Consider the following 20,389-nt stretch of genomic DNA (forward strand, 5'->3'; position numbering starts at 1 on the left):
CCCGTGAGATCTGAGAAAAGCTAGAACAATGTCTGTATGAGCATTTGCCTTGGAAAGAGACAACGCTTGAATTAGAATGTCGTCTAAAGAAGGTGCCACTGCAATGCCCCTCGGTCTTAGAACCGCCAGAAGGGACCCTGGCACCTTTGTGAAAATTCTGGGAGCAGTGGCTAAACCGAATGGAAGAGCCACGAACTGGTAATGTTTGTCCAAAAAGGCGAACCTTAGGAACTGATGATGATCTTTGTGGATAGGAATATGTAGGTACGCATCCTTTAAATCCACTAGGTAAAATCGTTCGAATGGTTTCCATTTTGAATGATGGAACTCTGAGAAACTTGTTTAGAATTTTTAAATCCAGAATTGGTCTGAAAGTTCCCTCTTTTTTGGGAACTACAAACAGGTTTGAGTAAAACCCCTGACCTTGTTCCACTGTTGGAACTGGGTGTATCACTCCCATCTTTAACAGATCTTCTACACAATGTAAGAATGCCTTTCTCTTTATTTGGTCTGAAGATAAGCGAGACATGTGGAACCTTCCCCTTGGAGGAAGTTCCTTGAACTCTAGAAGATAACCCTGAGAGACTATTTCTAGTGCCCAGGGATCCGGAACATCTCTTACCCAAGCCTGAGCAAAGAGAGAGAGTCTGCCCCCTACTAGATCCGGTCCCGGATCGGGGGCTACCCCTTCATGCTGTCTTGGTAGCAGCAGCAGGCTTCTTGGCCTGTTTACCCTTGTTCCAGCCTTGCATTGGTTTCCAAGCTGGTTTAACCTGGGAAGCGTTACCCTCTTGTCTAGAGGCTGCAGAGTTAGAAGCCGGTCCGTTCCTGAAATTACGAAAGGAACGAAAATTAGACTTATTCTTAGCCTTGAAAGGCCTATCCTGTGGGAGGGCATGGCCCTTCCCCCCAGTGATGTCTGAAATAATTTCTTTCAATTCTGGCCCAAAAAGGATCTTACCTTTGAAAGGGATATTAAGCAATTTTGTCTTGGAAGATACATCCGCCGACCAAGACTTTAGCCAGAGCGCCCTGCGCGCCACAATTGCAAACCCTGAATTTTTCGCAGCTAATCTCGCTAATTGCAAAGCAGCATCTAAAATAAAGGAATTAGCTAACTTAAGTGTATGAATTCTGTCCATCACTTCCTCATATGGAGTCTCCTTAATGAGCGACTTTTCTAGTTCATCGAACCAGAAACACGCCGCCGTGGTGACAGGAATAATGCACGAAATTGGTTGGAGGAGGTAACCTTGCTGCACAAAAATCTTTTTTTTTTAATTTATTTTTTTATTTTTTATAACCAGCAAACAATACATAGGCATTCAATATAACTCATAAGCCACACAGGGCTTAGTACAATTTGATATGTACAAGCGAAAAGAGAGAATTTTGGCATGCATTGAAAGAACAGATATAAAATAAAAATATTCATCGCCAATATGTAACAAATTTATTGTCCTGCATGGTTTGCTGGAATTTTTTACCTTTTAATGACTTAACACAAAAACTATAATGAACACTCTATTATAAAATTACCTAATGATAATTTTCTTGACTATGAAAACCCATAATCACAACAAAACAAAAAAAAAAACAAAAAAAACAAACAAAAAAAACCCCAACATCCCCGTATGGGGGGGATCTCTCACTCGGCCCCTCCGCGTACGGGTCCGACTACCCCCTCCATCCACCCATACAATTACATATTAAACTTATTTCTAGTAACCCTCATACATCAACTTCCCTTACAGTTGAAAGCCAGCTTGCAGGAAACACATTGGATATAACCAGCTCAGCAAACAAGATGGAGTTCAAAAAGGGGGCTAAGATCCGTCTTTGTATAGAAAGTGGATAGGATTTAACCACAGGTAGCCAGTCTAGCAAGAAGATTTTTATCTTTGCTTCTGTTGAAAAGACTGTATGGTATGATTCATATAATATCTGGTATTGTATTTCCTTAAGAAATACTGAGAAACTAGGTGCCACATGGTCTTTCCAACTCTTCAGTATTAAATGTCTTGTAATTAAAATAATAATATTCAGAATTTTAGAGTGCCTTTTAGACCTATAATCAGAGCTTGTAAGAAAAAATATGTCCAACGCCGTATACTTATTATAATCTTGATAACATTTGCTATACCAAAACCAAATCTTTAACCACAATTGCTGTATTTTTGGACACAACCAGAATAAATGTAGGATGTCTGCTTTAGGAAATACACAGTGAGAACAGACAAAGCTTTATAGAGGATAGAACCTGGACATTTTCTCCGGTGAGAGATAATAATTATTTATAAGTTTCATATGTGATTCTTTCCATGCTGTAGATACCAATACCTTATCTATCATCCCAAAACTCTGTTTTATCCTATTCTGTTCTAGGTCTGGAAAATACCGCTTCCAAAAGTTATATAGATTATTTTCATGCAGATCCCCTTGCTTAGCCAACATAACGTCATAAATTAAAGAAATTGGTGTAAATCCTGACGCAAATCTACGTATGATATTCGTAATATCTGACCAATCCAATAAGGCTTTGCTATCCCACTTCTGTGAAAAAACAAAATGTCGCAATTGGAAATAAGCATATAAATTTGAATTTGGAAGATTAAACTTCTGAAATAGTCCTTCCGAAGTCATTAATCTATCAGAACCAAAAATTTGACATACAAAGGAAAGACCAAGCTCAGCCCACTTTCTAAAAACCCCTTGAGCAATACCTGGCAAAAATTCAGGATTTCCTACAATGGGAAGAAACTCTGAGAATGCTGGAGATACCTTAAGGTAGTTACATATCTTCTGCCATGCAATAACAATGTTTTTTATCGACCTTAATTTCATAATATTAAGAGGTAGTTTCTTTAATGGGCAATGCAAAATAGCCTTTAAGGCAAAAGGTGTGACTAGAAATATCTCTAAATCTAATGAAGTAAAACGATTTAATCCTGTAATCCATTCAAAGGCAATTTTAGCCAAAGAGGCCCAATTATAAAGTCTTAGATCTGGAAGTGCTAGTCCTGCCGTCTCCCGTTTTAACATTAATTTTTTAAGCGCAATACGAGGTTTCCTTTTCCCCCAGATAAAGTTAGACTGCCATTGCTGTAGATCTAATATATCCTTATTAGATAAGAATAAAGGAAGATTTTGGAGCAAATACAATATTCGGGGGAAAATAATTGTTTTTATCAAATTGACCCAAGCAGTAAGAGAGATAGTTAATGAGGACCATAAGTCCAAGTCAGTTTTAATTTTTTGCAGTAGCGGGCCATAGTTCAGCTTGTACCAAGTTTCGGGGTTTCTATGTAAGATAATACCCAGATACCTAAAACAGTCAACCATTTTAAATGGATGCGGCAGTAGCTTTAATCTAGATTCAGAAAAGACCAATAATTCACTTTTGCTATAGTTAATCTTATACCCGGAAAAGGAAGAAAAAAAAAATCGAACAGCCGCACGATCAAGGGGATAGATTTATGCACGTTATCTATAAATATCAATAGATCGTCTGCATACAGTAATATTTTTAAAGTATGACCCCCCATCAATAACCCAGCTAAACTATCCCTTAAAAGAATTGCAAATGGTTCTAATGCCAGATTAAATAGTAAGGGCGACAGCGGACAACCCTGTCGAGCCCCTCTTTTCAACTCAATCTTAGGGGATGAAATACCATTGACACATAAATAAGATATAGGGGCATTATAGAGGTTACAAATAAATTGCAGAAATTGATTCCTAAAACCAAATTTCTGCACTGCCATAAATAGATAATTCCAGTTGACTGCATCGAATGCTTTTTCAGCATTGACCGTAAGTATGGCTCCCTCGCTATACCTTTTATATTCTCTTCCATTCGTATCTAAATTCCAGATATAATCCAGCACCGCCGTAACTTGACGAATATTTCTAAGCGAGTTTCTATTTTTCATGAATCCTGTCTGATCTAAATGTATGATTTTATCTAGGGATATCATAAGTCTAGCAGCTATAATAGATGTCAATAGCTTATAGTTTGCGTTAAGAACTGATATAGGTCTATATGCCCCAGGATCCAAAGGGTCTTTGTCTTTTTTAAAAAATTAAGGAAATACGAGCTGCGGTAAAATTGCTAGACATTTTATTTCCAGCAAAAAAATAATAATTAAATAAGCTGCCTAGAGGAATTCTCATTTCTTCTGCTAGCATTTTGTAGAATTCAACTGGGATGCCATCTGGTCCCGGAGTCTTATTACTATTTGCTGCTTGGATCGCTTTTAAAATCTCTTCCTCCTATTTCTAGTGCCCAGGGACCCGGAACATCTCTTACCCAAGCCTGAGCAAAGAGAGAGAGTCTGCCCCCTACTAGATCCGGTCCCGGATCGGGGGCTACCCCTTCATGCTGTCTTGGTAGCAGCAGCAGGCTTCTTGGCCTGTTTACCCTTGTTCCAGCCTTGCATTGGTTTCCAAGCTGGTTTAACCTGGGAAGCGTTACCCTCTTGTCTAGAGGCTGCAGAGTTAGAAGCCGGTCCGTTCCTGAAATTACGAAAGGAACGAAAATTAGACTTATTCTTAGCCTTGAAAGGCCTATCCTGTGGGAGGGCATGGCCCTTCCCCCCAGTGATGTCTGAAATAATTTCTTTCAATTCTGGCCCAAAAAGGGTCTTACCTTTGAAAGGGATACTAAGCAATTTTGTCTTGGAAGATACATCCGCCGACCAAGACTTTAGCCAGAGCGCCCTGCGCGCCACAATTGCAAACCCTGAATTTTTCGCAGCTAATCTCACTAATTGCAAAGCAGCATCTAAAATAAAGGAATTAGCTAACTTAAGTGCATGAATTCTGTCCATGACTTCCTCATATGGAGTCTCCTTAATGAGCGACTTTTCTAGTTCATCGAACCAGAAACACGCCGCCGTGGTGACAGGAATAATGCACGAAATTGGTTGGAGGAGGTAACCTTGCTGCACAAAAATCTTTTTAAACAAACCCTCCAATTTTTTATCCATAGGATCTTTGAAAGCACAATTGTCCTCAATGGGAATAGTCGTGCGTTTGGCTAGCGTAGAAACTGCCCCCTCAACCTTAGGGACTGTTTGCCATGTGTCCTTCCTTGGGTCGACCATGGGGAACAATTTCTTAAATATAGGAGGTGGGACAAAAGGTATGCCTGGCTTCTCCCACTCCTTATTCACTATGTCCGCCACTCTTTTAGGTATCGGAAAGGCATCAGGGTGCACCGGGACCTCTAGGAATTTGTCCATCTTGCACAATTTTTCTGGAATGACCAAAGAGTCACAATCATCCAATGTAGTTAGTACCTCCTTAAGTAATGCGCGGAGATGCTCTAACTTAAATTTAAAAGTCACAAGATCAGGTTCTGCCTGTTGAGAAATTCTTCCTGAATCAGAAAACTCTCCCTCACTGCCACTTCTGACTGGTGTGAGGGTATGACAGATAAATTTTCGTCAGCGTCTTCTTGCTCCACTGTATTTAAAACTGAGCAATCACGCTTTCTTTGAAATGCTGGCATTTTGGATAAAATATTAGCTATGGAATTATCCATTACTGCCGTTAATTGTTGCATAGTAACAAGCATTGGCGCGCTAGATGTACTAGGGGTCGCCTGCGCGGGCATAACTGGTATTGACACAGAAGGAGAGGATGAAGAACTATCCCCACTACCTTCATTTGATGAATCATCTTGGGCAACCTTATTAAATGTGACAGTACTGTCCTTACTTTGTCTGGACGCCATGGCACAATTATCACATACATTTGAAGGGGGGACCACCTTGGCCTCCATACATACAGAACATGTTCTATCTGAAGGTACAGACATGTTAGACAGGCTTAAACAGTCTAATAATGCAAAAAAAACGTTTTAAAACAAAACCGTTACTGTCTCTTTAAATGTTAAACAGAGCACACTTTTTTACTGAATATTTGAAAAACTATGAAGGAAATATCCAATCTTTACCAAATTTTCACCACATTGTCTTAATGCTTTAAAAGTATTGCACCTCAATTTTCAAGCTTTTAACCCCTTAAATGAGGAAACCGGAGCCATTTAATCAATCAGCACTTTTAACCCCACTACAGTCCCAGCCACAGCGTTTGCTGAGACTTCACCTGTCCCTGGGGGTTATACGATACCAAATGAAGCCTTCCAGGAACGTTTTCAATGATCACCAGACCCTCTCACATGCAGCTGCATGCACTGCATCCAAAAGAAACTGCGCAAATAATGGTGCGAAAATGAGGCTCTGCCTACTATAGTGAAAGGCCCTTCCTGACTGGAAAGGTGTCTAAACGACTGCCTGGCGCCTAAAAACGTTCCCAAACACTAAAAGTTTAGAAAATCACTTCAAAACTGCATAAAAAAACTTAAATAAAGCAATCGATTTAGCCCACAAGAGTGTCAACCAGTGTATAGCCCATAATAAGCCTTCATTCTGTTAAGAGTCTAAGAAAATGGCTTACCGATCCCCAAGAGGGAAAATGACACTCTTCTAGCATTACACAGTCTTGTTAGAAAATGGACTAGTCATACCTTGAGCAGAAAAGTCTGCAAACTGTTCCCCCCAACTGAAGTTCTCTGGGCTCAACAGTCCTGCGTGGGAACAGCAATTGATTTTAGTTACTGCTGCTAAAATCATACTCCTCTTTTAAACAGAACTCTTCATCCCTTTCTGTTTTAGAGTAAATAGTACAAACCGGCACTATTTTAAAATAACAAACTCTTGATAGCAGAATAAACAACTACAACTAAACACCACATACTCTTCACCATCTCTGCGGAGATGCTACTTGTTCAGAGCGGCAAAGAGAATGACTGGGGGGCGGAGCCTGAGGAGGGGCTATATGGGCAGCTTTTGCTGTGCTCTTTGCCATTGCCTGTTAGGGAAGAGAATATTCCCACAAGTAATGGATGACGCCATGGACCAGACACACCAATGTTGGAGAAAAAGTGTTTTTTTCTCTCCAAAGGGTGTTATGAGTAAAGTTATTTTTAGCATATTCTTTATTGTTGTAAGTGCAACCCCTGCAAATTACAGTTGGCAATGCTTTATCTGCCTCACTCCAGTTGTGACTATCTGAACCACAGGTTCATTTAATTGGTGCATCAAAAGGGTTAAATAATTAAATTATAGTTTATTGCAAAACAATGAAAAAGAACATTTAAATTTGTACTATAATGTCCAATTAAAAGTTTAATCTAATATAAAGCAATAAATGAGTCTTTTAAACTATAAATATATGACCTTGAAATTATTTAATGCTATTTTACCCTCCCAGTAAACAATAAGAACAATCCCATATGCGGAAAAAATAAAATAAATCACGGCTCCAACTAATCAATGAGCTACAAGTAATGAAACTATAAACATAAAAATGTCGCTTTCCGAGCAGGCATATGCAGTGAGTTCAGTTCTGGCGACTCAGGGTGCGCGTAACTACTACATAGATAACCACCTACTACCCCCGTGCCTAGTAGAGGCGTGTGACTGGGCTGAGGCGGAGCTTGTGAGGACACCGACTGGGGTGATTTGTCGACCGTGTGGCTCACAAACACAGCAAATGCTTATGCTTCCTCTTCCTATTATCTGGGGCTTTACAATAGGGAGGAGCCTGTCATATTCGCCAGAATCGCTACTACTCACAGTTTCATTTCTACTTGGTAGAAAAGTACTGAGTTTTTTTGTTAAATTGCAAAAACTGGAATTTACATGAAAAGTATTGGAATGCAATTCAATATTTTGCTTCAGTAGTGGACAAAGAATACCGAAACTAAAGACTTAAATAGGGTGGTTATTTTCTCTATAGTTCTTTGCTAATTTTGTTTACTTTTGAACGTGTTCGTGACTTCCATCATTTTAACACGTATTCATATATGCAATATGATATATTTCAACTAAAGCTAGAGGCTAAAGAAGAAAGTGCAACTGTAAACCTCAGACTGTCACTTGTAGGAATCATCTCTAGGCAGTGATGTTTGAGCAAAACGGAGACACTGCTGAGGCTGCAGATGGACAAGTCCAGGATGATGATGTTTCGGACCCTACTGCAAGGATTTGCGAGGAGCTGCTGAAACTCAACCAACTCAGGGTGTACAAGTGGAGGTGGTTTGTCCTTGGCGTTGTTTGTCTGATAAACTGCTCCAATGCTATGGTAAGTGGGTGAAAGCATATTGGGTGTAGGAATCGCAGGGCTGTCACTATAGGACAGTAATCTCCAGATCACACTGTGACTCTGTAAAATAGCCTCATAAATTAAAATATCACATTGTGCAAGATTCTGTATGATCAGTAGTCTCAGTAACCTGAAAGTTTTGTATTCAAAATATGTCTTCTATTTAAAACAGAATATTGGAAAGTGTTTTGCAGTGTTTTAAAAGTTCCTGGTTTTTGTACATAGATATAAACTTCCTGTTAACTCCTAAAGGGCAATTATAGTCAATAAATTACATGTTTGAATTCCTAAGAGCATACTGACCCCACACCTCTGTGTTTAACCCCCGCAAATTGGTTAAACACAAAGTAGAAGTACCACTCAAGGCCAGCAGTGATCTGTGGTGATCCAATCAGTAGCGTTAGTCACACGAGTGAGCTCTGTAACTAGCAATGCTCATTGGGTCAGTGGCATTTTTCACTTGGGACTAGCAGCGATGTTGTTCCAAGCTGTACTTCTTCTATGTGCTTAACCCCTTTGCAGGGTCAATAGTTTTAAAATGAATTGCTCTAACAAATTAGAATGTAATTTTTCAACTATAATGGCCCTTTAAACATCTTTGGTTTACACAATTAGCTATACAATTTTTTAACGTGTTTAAAATGAGAGTAAAAGTAATTATTTACATTATTGTGCAGTATATGCCCCTTTTGTGTAATTAATTTTAACTAGATATAATCCCCCCCCCCCAAACTGCCTCGGTACCCCCTTTTTTAGCCCAACTGTAAGTTACAGAGGTTTTTTTTTGTCATAGGGTTGTTTGCAAATCTCTGTAAGCAGAGATACAGACCAGCACTCCAAACATAAATGTCCACAGCATATTCCTGAGGGTGTGCAGACGTTTTCAGAGCATACCCCTTGCTCAGTAGTACATTATAGAAAACTGGGTAAAGCTGCACTTTCTTGGTAAAAGTTCTGTATTAGGTTAATAGCAACATTTTGGGGCACCTGCCCCTTCAATCTAAAAACACTATACACACACCAATAATATATAGCCACACCAATAAAACATGAACACATCACATCACTCACAATGTGCATGGTTACACAATACCATGCTAAGTATCTCCTAACAACATATTAACCTTTTACTGCCCTATCCGTAACATAGAATGGACCAAGACTAAAAAAAATCTAAGGGCAGTAAGCTACATCATATTATGCAAAATCGTTTCAAGAACCTATATTCTCTAGCCACAAGGGATATTTCATTATATATTTCTCAAAGTAAGGGGTTTAAATTGAGTTCCCTATTCATACCCTTATGGCACTGATTTTTAAACCTGTTTTCATGATTACCTTGGATGAGAGCAGGTAAAATAACAATGTTTACTAATCATCTGACTATTTCACCTGTGCTCCAGTCCAGTTCAGAGATCCTCACAATGTGGCCTGTTAGAGAGGCCTGAGAACAGGTTTGAAAACCAGTGCCTTAGGGTATAATGTGTCCATATCCATTTTGCCTCCTTGTATGGTAAGTCCCTTAGTCTATCTCCACCCTAGGTTTTCGCATAGCCTGTTCTAATACCATAAATCTCAATTGGCTGTAATCTGGGAAGAGGAGCTTCTCTAAAAGTAGGACTGGAACCCAATGGCAGGAGAATAAAGGAAAAATAATGAATAAATTAAGAATAAAGTCCAAAGATGTCTAAGCAGACAAGGAGTATATTAAAGACTTGGTCAGAGTATCCATGGTCAGGGTAGGCAGCAACGAAGTGTGGTCTGTTGATAAGCCGGGAGGTCAGTAATTGGAAAAGGACTCAGGAATAAGTACAAGGAAAAAAGCTTGGTCTCTGGAAAACTGTCAGAATAACCTAGCACTGAGCTAGGGGACTGCCCCAGCTTTATAGGCCCATAAGAACCAGGAATGCCTCTGCTGTCATGAAAGCTAAAATCCTAGGAGCCAATAGGAGATTCAGCAGACGGGAGTGACCTCTGAACTCTTCCTGTGCTGCCTTGACGTCAGGAGAGCGTGTGCATGCCCCCAGTGCGCTCATACACTTCCCAGCATCCGTGCTCACACCCGCACAAACACCAAGCCACTCACGCACATACACACCTCCATCCGCCATGGCGGCCACGCGGGGGAAGCTGAGAGGATAACCGCCGCTGGATCCAGTGACCCCCAGGTAAGAGAACCTCTCCTGGTTTCATGATATTGGCTCACCTGGTGGCCCATTTGATTGGTAAGTGTTTTAATTCAGGGTTCCTTTTATTGGATTAATGTGGTTCAATATAGTCTCTCACTCTTTGGGTGGTCTCACCTTTATATAAAAGCCCCCATGGGGATTTAAGGGCATAAACTACATGTGAGGAGTTACAGGTGAAAACCCCCTGAAATTTATATTTACATCCAGTGTATGGGTGAGGGATTACTCCTCCCTTTATCACACTGTCAATGGGAGCATCCTAAATAAGGGTATGTACCATCCTTCGGTTTACCAAAGAATGGAGTACCATTTTTTTTTTTAGATGGATCTTCTTCTTTAGTAATTCTCTTGCCGCAAGTATAACCCTTGTGGGATGCTACTCTTGGTATTTGTGCAAACTCTTTAATGTCGGGACATGATTCTCTCAAGATGTGCCAATTATGTTTCAGTATGCAATGTATTTTATTGCTCGGTGTGTTAAAAGTTCTAACAAAAGTGAGTCTGTCACTATTTTGCCTACTTGATATTTAAAAAAATTAGGGCTGCAACTAACGATTATTTTCATAATCGATTAATTGGCCGATTTTTTTTTTTTTTTGATTAATCGACTAATCGGATAAAAAAAATCAATAATTGTTTCCTATATTTTAAATAAAATCCACATATTGTTATTGAGTGTTATGAATTTAAACTTCAGACTAAAACTTTACATTAACACAACTGTTGTACAATTTTTAAGCAGTAGAACAGATTTTTATAATTAAGCAAAACAAAACCACAAACTGTTTGAAAAGAGGTATAACTAGAAACATGTAGACTATCACTGTTTTTAACATTGTTATTCCCTCTTTCAGAAACTTTGCATTGAAATGCAAAAATCTCAACATGTCCACATGCTCCTGGCTAAGGCTGGTTCTCTGCTGCTATATTTCCTGCAGCAGAGAAGAGGTGCTCAGATGGTGTTGAGGTGCCTGAGATGCATAAGTAGGGTTTTGCCAATGTCGCCAAATTGGGATATTTATCTTTGTTAGCTCCACCAATGCAAAGTATTTTCTACCTTGGCAAGGGGCCTCTCAATAAAGTAACCCTGGACTTCATTCTAACATAAAAAAAAATATCTTGAATAATCAGCTATAAGGTTAGGGGAAAATATCTAATCCGCTCTAAAAATAACAGATGGTTAAATCTTGTACATAGTATCACAATTTATTAAAAATATAAAAAAAAGAATCAAAAGTGCTAAAGACTATATATCAATAACAGGACAAAGCCTAGCACATTTATTTATACAGTACATATAATCAGCAAGAGCAAGCAATCCGCTAATAATTGTGCAAACAGATAATAGTGCACATCAATTTAAATAACTCCCATCAATCTAGGGCTAGGTGTAAATAACAAGCTCAGCACTATATCATGCAAATCATAGTCCCAAATCACCTGATTTACTATAAACAATGATGACTATTATATCTGGGTAGCACATAAGCCAGGAGTAGTTGTAAATTTATACTGTCCTGAAAAAGTGAAAAGTAGACATCTGTAGACGTCCTTTAAGCTAAGGACATAACCATAAAACACAATACCATGTGCAGGAGTTCATTGGAGTAAAGCAGCTGGTGTTGTGCACAGACCAACTAATTGCAAACCAACTAATCGATTATGAGATTCGTTGACAACTATTTTCATAATCGATTATTATCGATTATGACGATTACTTGTTGCAGCTCTAATAATCTATGTCTTTAGCTATTCTATCTAGAAGAGCTTTATGGCTTAAATCACGGAATGCAGATATGGTGTCTAAATCTAGACTACTATCATTATCTTTTCAAGGTAATAATTTTTTGGGTTCTCAATTGGATTCTATTATCTCCACTATCACTGGGGGTAAGGGAGTTTTTCTGCCCCAAGAAAAGAAATCTAAGGGTAAATTTAAAGCTTCCAATCGTTTTCGTTCCTTTCGTCAGACTAAAGAACAGAAAACCACTCCTTCACCTAAGGCCTCTGGTTCCAATTGGAGACCTTCCACAAATTGGAATAAATCCAAGCTTTATAAGAAACCAAATACATCCCCTAAGACTGCATGAAGGTGCGGCCCTCAAGCCAGTTGGTGGGGGGCAGATTGAAATTATTTCAAGACATTTGGGCAGATTCTGTCAAGTCAGTGGATTCAGGATATTGTTTCTCAGGGGTATTAAATAGGTTTCAGAATTCGACCTCCCATGGGAATATTCTTTCTTTCCCATGTTCCAAGAAACCCTGTGAATGCTCAGGCTTTTCTGAAGTGTGTTTCAGACCTAGAGCTTTCAGGGGTGATTTGTTCCAGTTGCTCTACAGGAACAGGGTTTGTGTTTTTATTCATATCTGTTCATTGTCCCAAAGAGAGAAGATTCATTCAGACCAATTCTGGATCTCAAAACTTTAAATCGTTTTGTAAGAGTCCCAACTTTCAAGATGGTGACTATAAGGACTATTCTGCCTTTTGTACAGCAAGGTCATTTCATGTCCACAATCGACTTACAGGACGCTTAGCTTCATATTCTGATTCATCCAGACTACTATCGGTTTCTGAATTTCTCTTTTTTTAGACAAGCGTTACCAATTTGTCGCTCTTACTTTTAGTCTAACGCCAACTCCCGAGAGTCTTTTCAAAGGTTCTCGGTGCCCTTCTATCTGTAATCAGAGAGCAGGGTATTGCGGTGTTTCCTTATTTGGACGATATCTTGGTACTAGCTTGATCTTTTCATTTAGCAGTATTTCACACAAAACAACTTGTGTCTTTTTCAAAAACATGGTTGGCAGATCAATTTACAAAAGAGTTTTTTTGATTCCTTAGACAAAGGTCGCCTTTTTAGGTTTCCAGATAGATTTAGTGTCCATGACTTTCTTTGACAGAAAAGAGGCAAATTAAGTTAGTGTTAGCTTGTCTAAATCTTCAGTCTCTATCATTCACTTCAGTGGCTATGTTCATGGAAGTTTTAGGTCTCATGATTGCAGCATCGAACGCGATACCGTTTGCTCGTTTTAATATGAGACCTCTTCAGCTTTACATGTTGCACCAATGGTGCAGGGATTATACTCAGATATCACAGTTGATATACTTAAGTCCTAACATTCAACAATCTCTGACTTGGTGGTTAGACCATCACCTTATTGTTCAGGGGGCCTCATTTGATCGTCCTACCTGGACAGTGATCATAACAGATGCAAGTCTTCCAGGTTGGGGAGCTGTCTGGCGGTCTCTGACAGCACAAGGGGTTTGGGAACCTCAGGAGGCGAGGTTACCAATCAATATTTTAGAACTCGGTGCTATTTTCAGAGCTCTTCAGGCTTGGGGGCCTATTTATGAAAGGTCTTGCGAACCTGATCCGACAGTGCAGATCAGGTCCGCAAGACCTCGCTGAATGCTGAAAGCAATAAGTTCTCCGTATTCAGCATTGCACCAGCAGCTCACAAGAGCTGCTGGTGCAATGCCGCCCCCTGCTGACTCGCGGCCAAACGCCGCCAGCAGGGAGGTGTCAATCAACCCGATCGTATTCAATCGGGTTGAATTGCGGCGATTCCTGTCCGCCTCATCAGAGCAGGCGGACAGGGTTATGAAGCAGCAGTCTTTACACCGCTGCTCCATAACTTGTGTTTCTGACAAGTCTGAAGACTCGTCAGAAACACGGCCCTTCAAGCTCCATACGGAGCTTGATAAATGGGCCTCTTGGCCTCTATTGAAGAGAGAACTTTTTATTCAATTCCAGACAGACAATATCACTACAGTGGCATATGTCAATCATCAAGGGGTGTAAGGATCAGTGTAACTTTCACAAGTAAGTGTGAAACTTCGGTTTCAAGTGGATCTCAGCTACAGACTAGGTTGATGTACTGTGACTTTAAATGTTGGAATGTAACACAGAGATTATCATAAACTTCTAGGAGGTTTTTTAGAAGCAGTGATTTTATACTGTGTAGTTGTTAGTAATAATGAGATTGCATATGACTTGCTTTATGTAAGCAGCTGCAGTTGAACAAGCAAAGTTGTGCTGTTATTGATTGCACAGATAGACTGCTGGAGGAGTGTTTAAAGAGGAGTGTTCCTTTAAATTCTCTGCATAATAAAATGTTAGTTTCACTCAGCAGTAAATATGAGAAGACAGAGAAATGTTACAATTACAATTAACAGGCAAACAGGCAGCAAAGAAACCTGTTGTAAAGCTCTGCAGCAACAAACAGAAATGAAAGTGATGACGTCACAAAGGGGCGTGTTCCGGTCACAGAGCTTTGTTATCCTGTGCTGTTTCCAATGTTAGAACAAGTCAATACATACAGTAAAATTGTTAAAGTGATAAATACCTCCTAGACCAAGCCAGTGGCAGCTGAAAAAGAGTTGTAGGAAAAAGTAGTTGCTCTTTAACTGGTAAGTCCGAAACAGGCATCCGGAAGTGGATGCCTGTCAGCTCTCTGTGAAATGGAATAGTATTGAAAAAGCTTATAGTTCTTAGAAGTATCAGAAGAGGCTGTTGGCAGCTGGATTTATCCCATGAGAGGGAAGGAGGAAGAGCTGCAAGTTGGTAATGTTTCTCCTGGGAGTCTGTAGTCACAATCAGAGAAGTAAATTATTTGCAAGGAGCTTATGATCTAGCAGCTTTCGGTCTCCTAGACGAAAATTACTAAGCACCTAATGAGAGGTGCACAGGTGTTATGAAGGGAAGTTGGGAGGAGTTAGTGATGCAAGTGCAGGAATCCTGACAAGGGGGGACTCACAGTCCTTCAGCAATGAAAGAAGTATCTCTGATACTTTCTTGGACAGAATTCAACTCTTGTCAAATTTCTGCGATTCATATCCCAGGAGTAGACAATTGGGAAGCAGATTATCTCAGTCAACAGACTTTACATCCGGGAGAGTGGTCTTTTCATCCGGATGTGTTTTTTTCAATTGGTACAGATGTGGGGTCCCCCAGAAATAGATCTGATGGCCTCGTGTCTGAACAAGAAGCTTCAAAGATACCTTTCCAGGTCCAAGGATCCTCAGACGGAGATGGTAGATGCTCTAGCAGTTCCTTGGTCTTACCAACCTGCTTACATTTTTCCGCCTCTGGATCTTCTTCCAAAGTTGATCTCCAAGATCATAATGGAACAATCTTAGGTGTTTCTGATAGCTCCAGCTTGGCCTCTCAGGTTTTGGTATGCAGACCTTGTCAGGATGTCCAGTTGCTAACCTTGGCCACTTCCTTTAAGGCCAGATCTTCTGTCTCAAGGGCCGTTTTTCCATCAGGATCTCAAATCTCTAAATTTGATGGCATGGAAATTGAACGCTTAGTACTTAGTCGTAGAGGGTTTTCTGACTCAGTGATTAGCACTATGATACAGGCTCGTATATCTGTTTCCAGGAAAATGTATCATTGGGTTTGGAAAACCGATATTTCATGGTGTTCCACTCATAATTATTCTTGTCATTCTTTCCGAATTCCTAGGGTTTTATAGTTTCTTCAGGATGGTTTGGATAGGGGTTTGTCTGCTCTTTGTCTTATTTCATAGAAAGATTGCTAAACGTCCTGATATGCTCTGTTTTGTTCAGGCTTTGATTCAAATTAAACCTGTTATTAAGTCTATTTCTCCTCCTTGGAGTCTCACTTTGGTTTTGAAAATTTTACAGGCTCCTCCTTTTGAGCCTAATGAGGCCCATTTATCAAGCTCCAAATGGAGCTTGAGGGCCTGTGTTTCTGGCGAGTCTTCAGACTCGCCAGAAACAGCAGTTATGAAGCAGCTGTCTAAAGACCGCTGTTCCATAACCCTGTCTGCCTGCTCTGAGCAGGCGGACAGGAATCGCCACGATTCAACCCGATCAAGTACGATCGGGTTGATTGACACTTCCCTGCTGGCGGCCCATTGGACACGAGTCTGCAGGGGGCGGCGTTGCACCAGCAGCTCTTGTGAGCTGCTGGTGCAATGCTGAATATGGAGAGCGTATTGCTCTCTGCATTCAGCGATGTCTGTCGGACCTGATCCGCACTGTCGGATCAGGTCCGACAGCCATTTGATAATTCGGCCTCTATGCATTCTTTGAATATTAAACTACTTTCTTGGAAAGTGTTATTTCTTTTGGCTATCTCTTCTAGAAGAGTGTCCGAATTGTCTGCTCTCTCTTGTGAGTCTCATATGATTTTCCATCAAGATAAAGCTGTTTTGCAGACTTAATTTACATTTTTACCTAAAGTTGTGAATTCTAGCAACATCAATAAAGAAATTGTTCCTTCTTTATGTCCTTATCCTAAGAATACTCTTGAAAGGTCTTTACATTATTTGGATGTGGTAAGGGCTTTGAAATATTATGTTGAGGCTACTAAAGATTTCAGAAAGACTTCTAGTCTATTTGTTGATTTTTCTGGCTCCAGGAAAGGTCAAAAAGCCTCCACCATTTCTTTGTCATCTTGGTTGAAACTTTTGATTCACAAAGCTTATTTGGAGGCAGGGCAGTCACAGTTCATTCTACTATATCAGTTGCCACTTCTTGGGCTTTTAAGAATGAAGCTTCAGTTGATCAAATTTGCAAAGCAGCAACTTGGTCTTCTTTGAATACTTTTATTAAATTTTACCATTTTGATGTGTTTGCTTCTTCGGAAGCAGCCTTTGGTAGAAAGGTTCTTCAGGCAGTCGTTTCAGTTTGATTCTAATGTCTTTTTAATTTGAGTTTTTTTCTGACATTTTTAAGAAAAAATTAATTATTTTTTTGGATTTAATTTCTCAGTGTATTTAGCTGTCTTTATTTTATCCCTTCCTCTCTAGTGACTCGTGGACTTCCACATATTGGGTATTATATCCCATACATCACTAGCTCATGGACTCTTCCCACTTACATGAAAGAAAACTTAATTTATGTAAGAACTTACCTGATGAATTCATTTCTTACATAGTGACAAGAGTCCATGAGACCCACCCTTTGTGGTTATGATTTTTTTGTATAAAGCACATTATTTTTTCCAGTTCCTCCTTTTTTTGTATGCTTTTTACTCCTTTTTTACACCTCACTTCTTAGCTATACGTTAAACTGAAGTATGAGTGAGGTGGGAGGTGTATTTAAAGGCATTTTGAGGTTTGGGAAACTTTGCCCCCTCCAGGTAGGGATGTATATCCCATATGTCACTAGCTCATGGACTCTTGCCACTATGAAAGAAATGAATTTATCGGGTAAGTTCTTACATAAATTATGTTATTTTGCTGACATAGCTTTTGCTTAATAAAGTTTTCACTTTTTGAAAATGACTGCTGTGCCATTTATATGCATTTCCTTCCAACTTAAAGAGACACTAAACTCAAAAAAATGATTTCATGATTCAAGTAAAGAATACAATTTTAAACAACATTCCAATTTACTTCTATTATCTAATTTGTGTCCTTATATAGCTATCCTTTGTTGAAGAAATAGCAATGCACATGGGTGAGCCAATCATACGAGGCATTTATGTACAGCAACCAATCAGAAGCTACTGAGCCTATCTAGATATGCTTTTCAGCACAGTATATCAAGAGAATGAAGCAAATTAGATAATAGAAGTAAATTATAAAGTTGTTTAAAATTGCATGCTCTTTCTAAATCATAAAAGAAAAAATTTGGGTTTCATGTCCCTTTAAGCTTTTGTTATTTTTTTTAGTATGCATGTTCTGCATGAAAAAAAAATGTTTGCTTTCCCTCTTGCTTTAAAAAGAAATATAAATAATGTGTGTTTGTTTATGAGTGGTTCACAAAAGAATTCTGACTATAAATCAGCAATTATCCTCTGAAATGTTATTCACATGCACTGCAGACAATTTTCTGGTGTCTGGGTCTTGGGCAAATCACATAAAGTGAACATAGAACAAATAATGTTATCTTGATTTACTTCAACATTTAAAACTCATAGAGTAAAAAACTATGTTTTACTTCCAAATGAAAATGTTATTTAGCCACTTCAGATTAAAGAGGTTCTTCACTTGACATAGTCCTTGGTTAAAGTCTGCATGCAGTAGCCAAGTACTAAGATCTATTTGTTTTTATTATAAGTAAACAGCTTTCTCAGACAAATTCCTGGGTCAGAAAATTGTGACAGTAAAAAAAAAAAGGAAAAACAGAATTTCAGTGACTGACATAGCCTACATTCCATGTTTTTTTTTTACCAAGCTGCTTTCACTTATGTGAGGATAGTTAATTTTACTATTTAGTGAAATAGGTTACCATAGGACATTAAAGGGAAACAAAATCCAATTTGTTTTCTTTCATGATTCAGATAGTGTGCAAAAAAGAAAAATAGAAAAACTTTCCAATTTACTTCTATTATAAAATGTACTTAATTCTTTTGGTATCCTTTGTTGTAAAACAGGTAGGCAGAGTGAGGAGCGTGCACATTTCCAGAGCAATAAAGTGATACATTGTGCAAACACTGCTGCCATCTAGTGTTTAAAAGCATGTCTATAGTTCTCCAGACATTTGCACACTAAATACCTACCTAGTTATTCACCTCAAGAAATAATACCATGAGAACACAGTAAATTGGAAAATGGAATAAATCTTCTCTGTGAAGCGCACTCACTTTAAAGATCTTTGGCCAAGGTGCCTGCAGGTTTATATACATCCATAGACATAACGCTTGAAATTTTATTTAATATGATGTTTGTCAACACAGGTTGCCAAACAGCGGTTTTTGTACTTTTACATTTGTGTTTGTGTGTGTGTGTTTGTGTGTGTGTGTGGGGGGGGGTTGTCACTATTTAAATTGTACTTTAGAGCATTTTATGTTTGTCTGAGGAAGGGGAGAGTTTCACCAAAAAAAGCCAGTTAGTGCAAGCCTATTGCTTTTTGTCTATGTGTGTGTGTATGTATATATAATATGTATATCATGTTCAGTTTATCTGATCATAAAAGAGAAACATGTTGGGGTTCATGTTCCTTTAAGATACAAATATTAAAAGTTCTATGTTTAATGAATGTCAAAGTGTCTCTCATGTAAGTTTTTTTTAAGGGGTTAGATTTTCTGAACCATTCCAAATTGTTAGAACTGTTATTTCAGAAAAAAACAAGTATACAATAGCATAGCTAGGAAAAGCTTGATAAGCCTACATAAAAACTATTAGAAAAATTATCATAGGTTTTTAAAGATGTTTTCACAGGAGGTAGTGAATTGCATTCAAATATATTATTAGTATTAAATCAAGTTATTTTACTTATTTCACCTATTGTTTCATTATGAGTGTTAAATTAATAATTTCATATAATTGTAACTAATTTTATGTTTATCATTTTTTTTTCTTTTTTGTTTAGCAGCCAAACACTTTATTGTAATCATACATGTACATGCTGGTTATTGTACTCAAATGGCTATATAAATGAATATGCAAGTTAAATGTAAACACTTTCTGAATACATTAACACCTTTTTTTCAATGGGCCAACTCCACTCATTATGTGCTTTATTTGGAGGAGCTAATAAGAACTTGTTGTTAGATCAGACAATGCTTGTCACTGTCATTTAGTTAACAATACTTGAATTGTTTTGTAGCATCTTATCCCCCCTTCTGAGGCCTATGTTGGACAGATATGAGCAAATGTTAGACTTGTGAAGTCGGTAGTGTGAACTTCCAGTTCTAAGAATGGGAAAACCCACAAAAATATAATTAATTGTTGTGTATAACAAAGTTTGTTTTTATACTAGACATAATTGAGCATTTTTTAATTACAATCTCAAAATTATTCATGTATCTTTCGTCACTTCAGTGCCGAGTCCTTTCATACTGCTTTGTTGGAGCTGTTTTTAGATGTTTGGCATTTAAATTCATACATAAAGTATTATTTTTTATTGTTTCTGTGAGGTACGCACACAAATAATCCTTCCTTTTTTCAGCAGACCAAACATTTTTAGAATGTTACTTTGCAGAAATATCTTAGTATGGAAAAATGCCACTGTATGAAAAGAAAAAAATATTACATTTTAGTGTAATTTTCAATGGCATACATTGTAAATAGCAGCATAAGAGTCATCATTTACTAAATATTTCCAACACACA

At 38.5% G+C, this 20,389-nt stretch overlaps 1 protein-coding gene across 1 annotated transcript in view; it reads left to right on the top strand.

The window, feature by feature from the left end:
* The first annotated feature begins 7,594 nt into the window (after positions 1–7,594).
* Positions 7,595–20,389, top strand: part of SLC49A3 (solute carrier family 49 member 3) — a 234,869-nt gene continuing 222,074 nt past the window's right edge. Inside the window, exon 1 of the mRNA XM_053702739.1 lies at positions 7,595–8,151. Coding sequence (XP_053558714.1) covers positions 7,972–8,151 — 180 coding nt within the window. The 5' untranslated portion in view covers positions 7,595–7,971. The remainder of the gene's footprint in view (positions 8,152–20,389) is intronic.

The sequence above is a fragment of the Bombina bombina genome, chromosome 2 (assembly GCF_027579735.1).
Source record: "Bombina bombina isolate aBomBom1 chromosome 2, aBomBom1.pri, whole genome shotgun sequence".
NCBI classification, from domain to species: domain Eukaryota; kingdom Metazoa; phylum Chordata; class Amphibia; order Anura; family Bombinatoridae; genus Bombina; species Bombina bombina.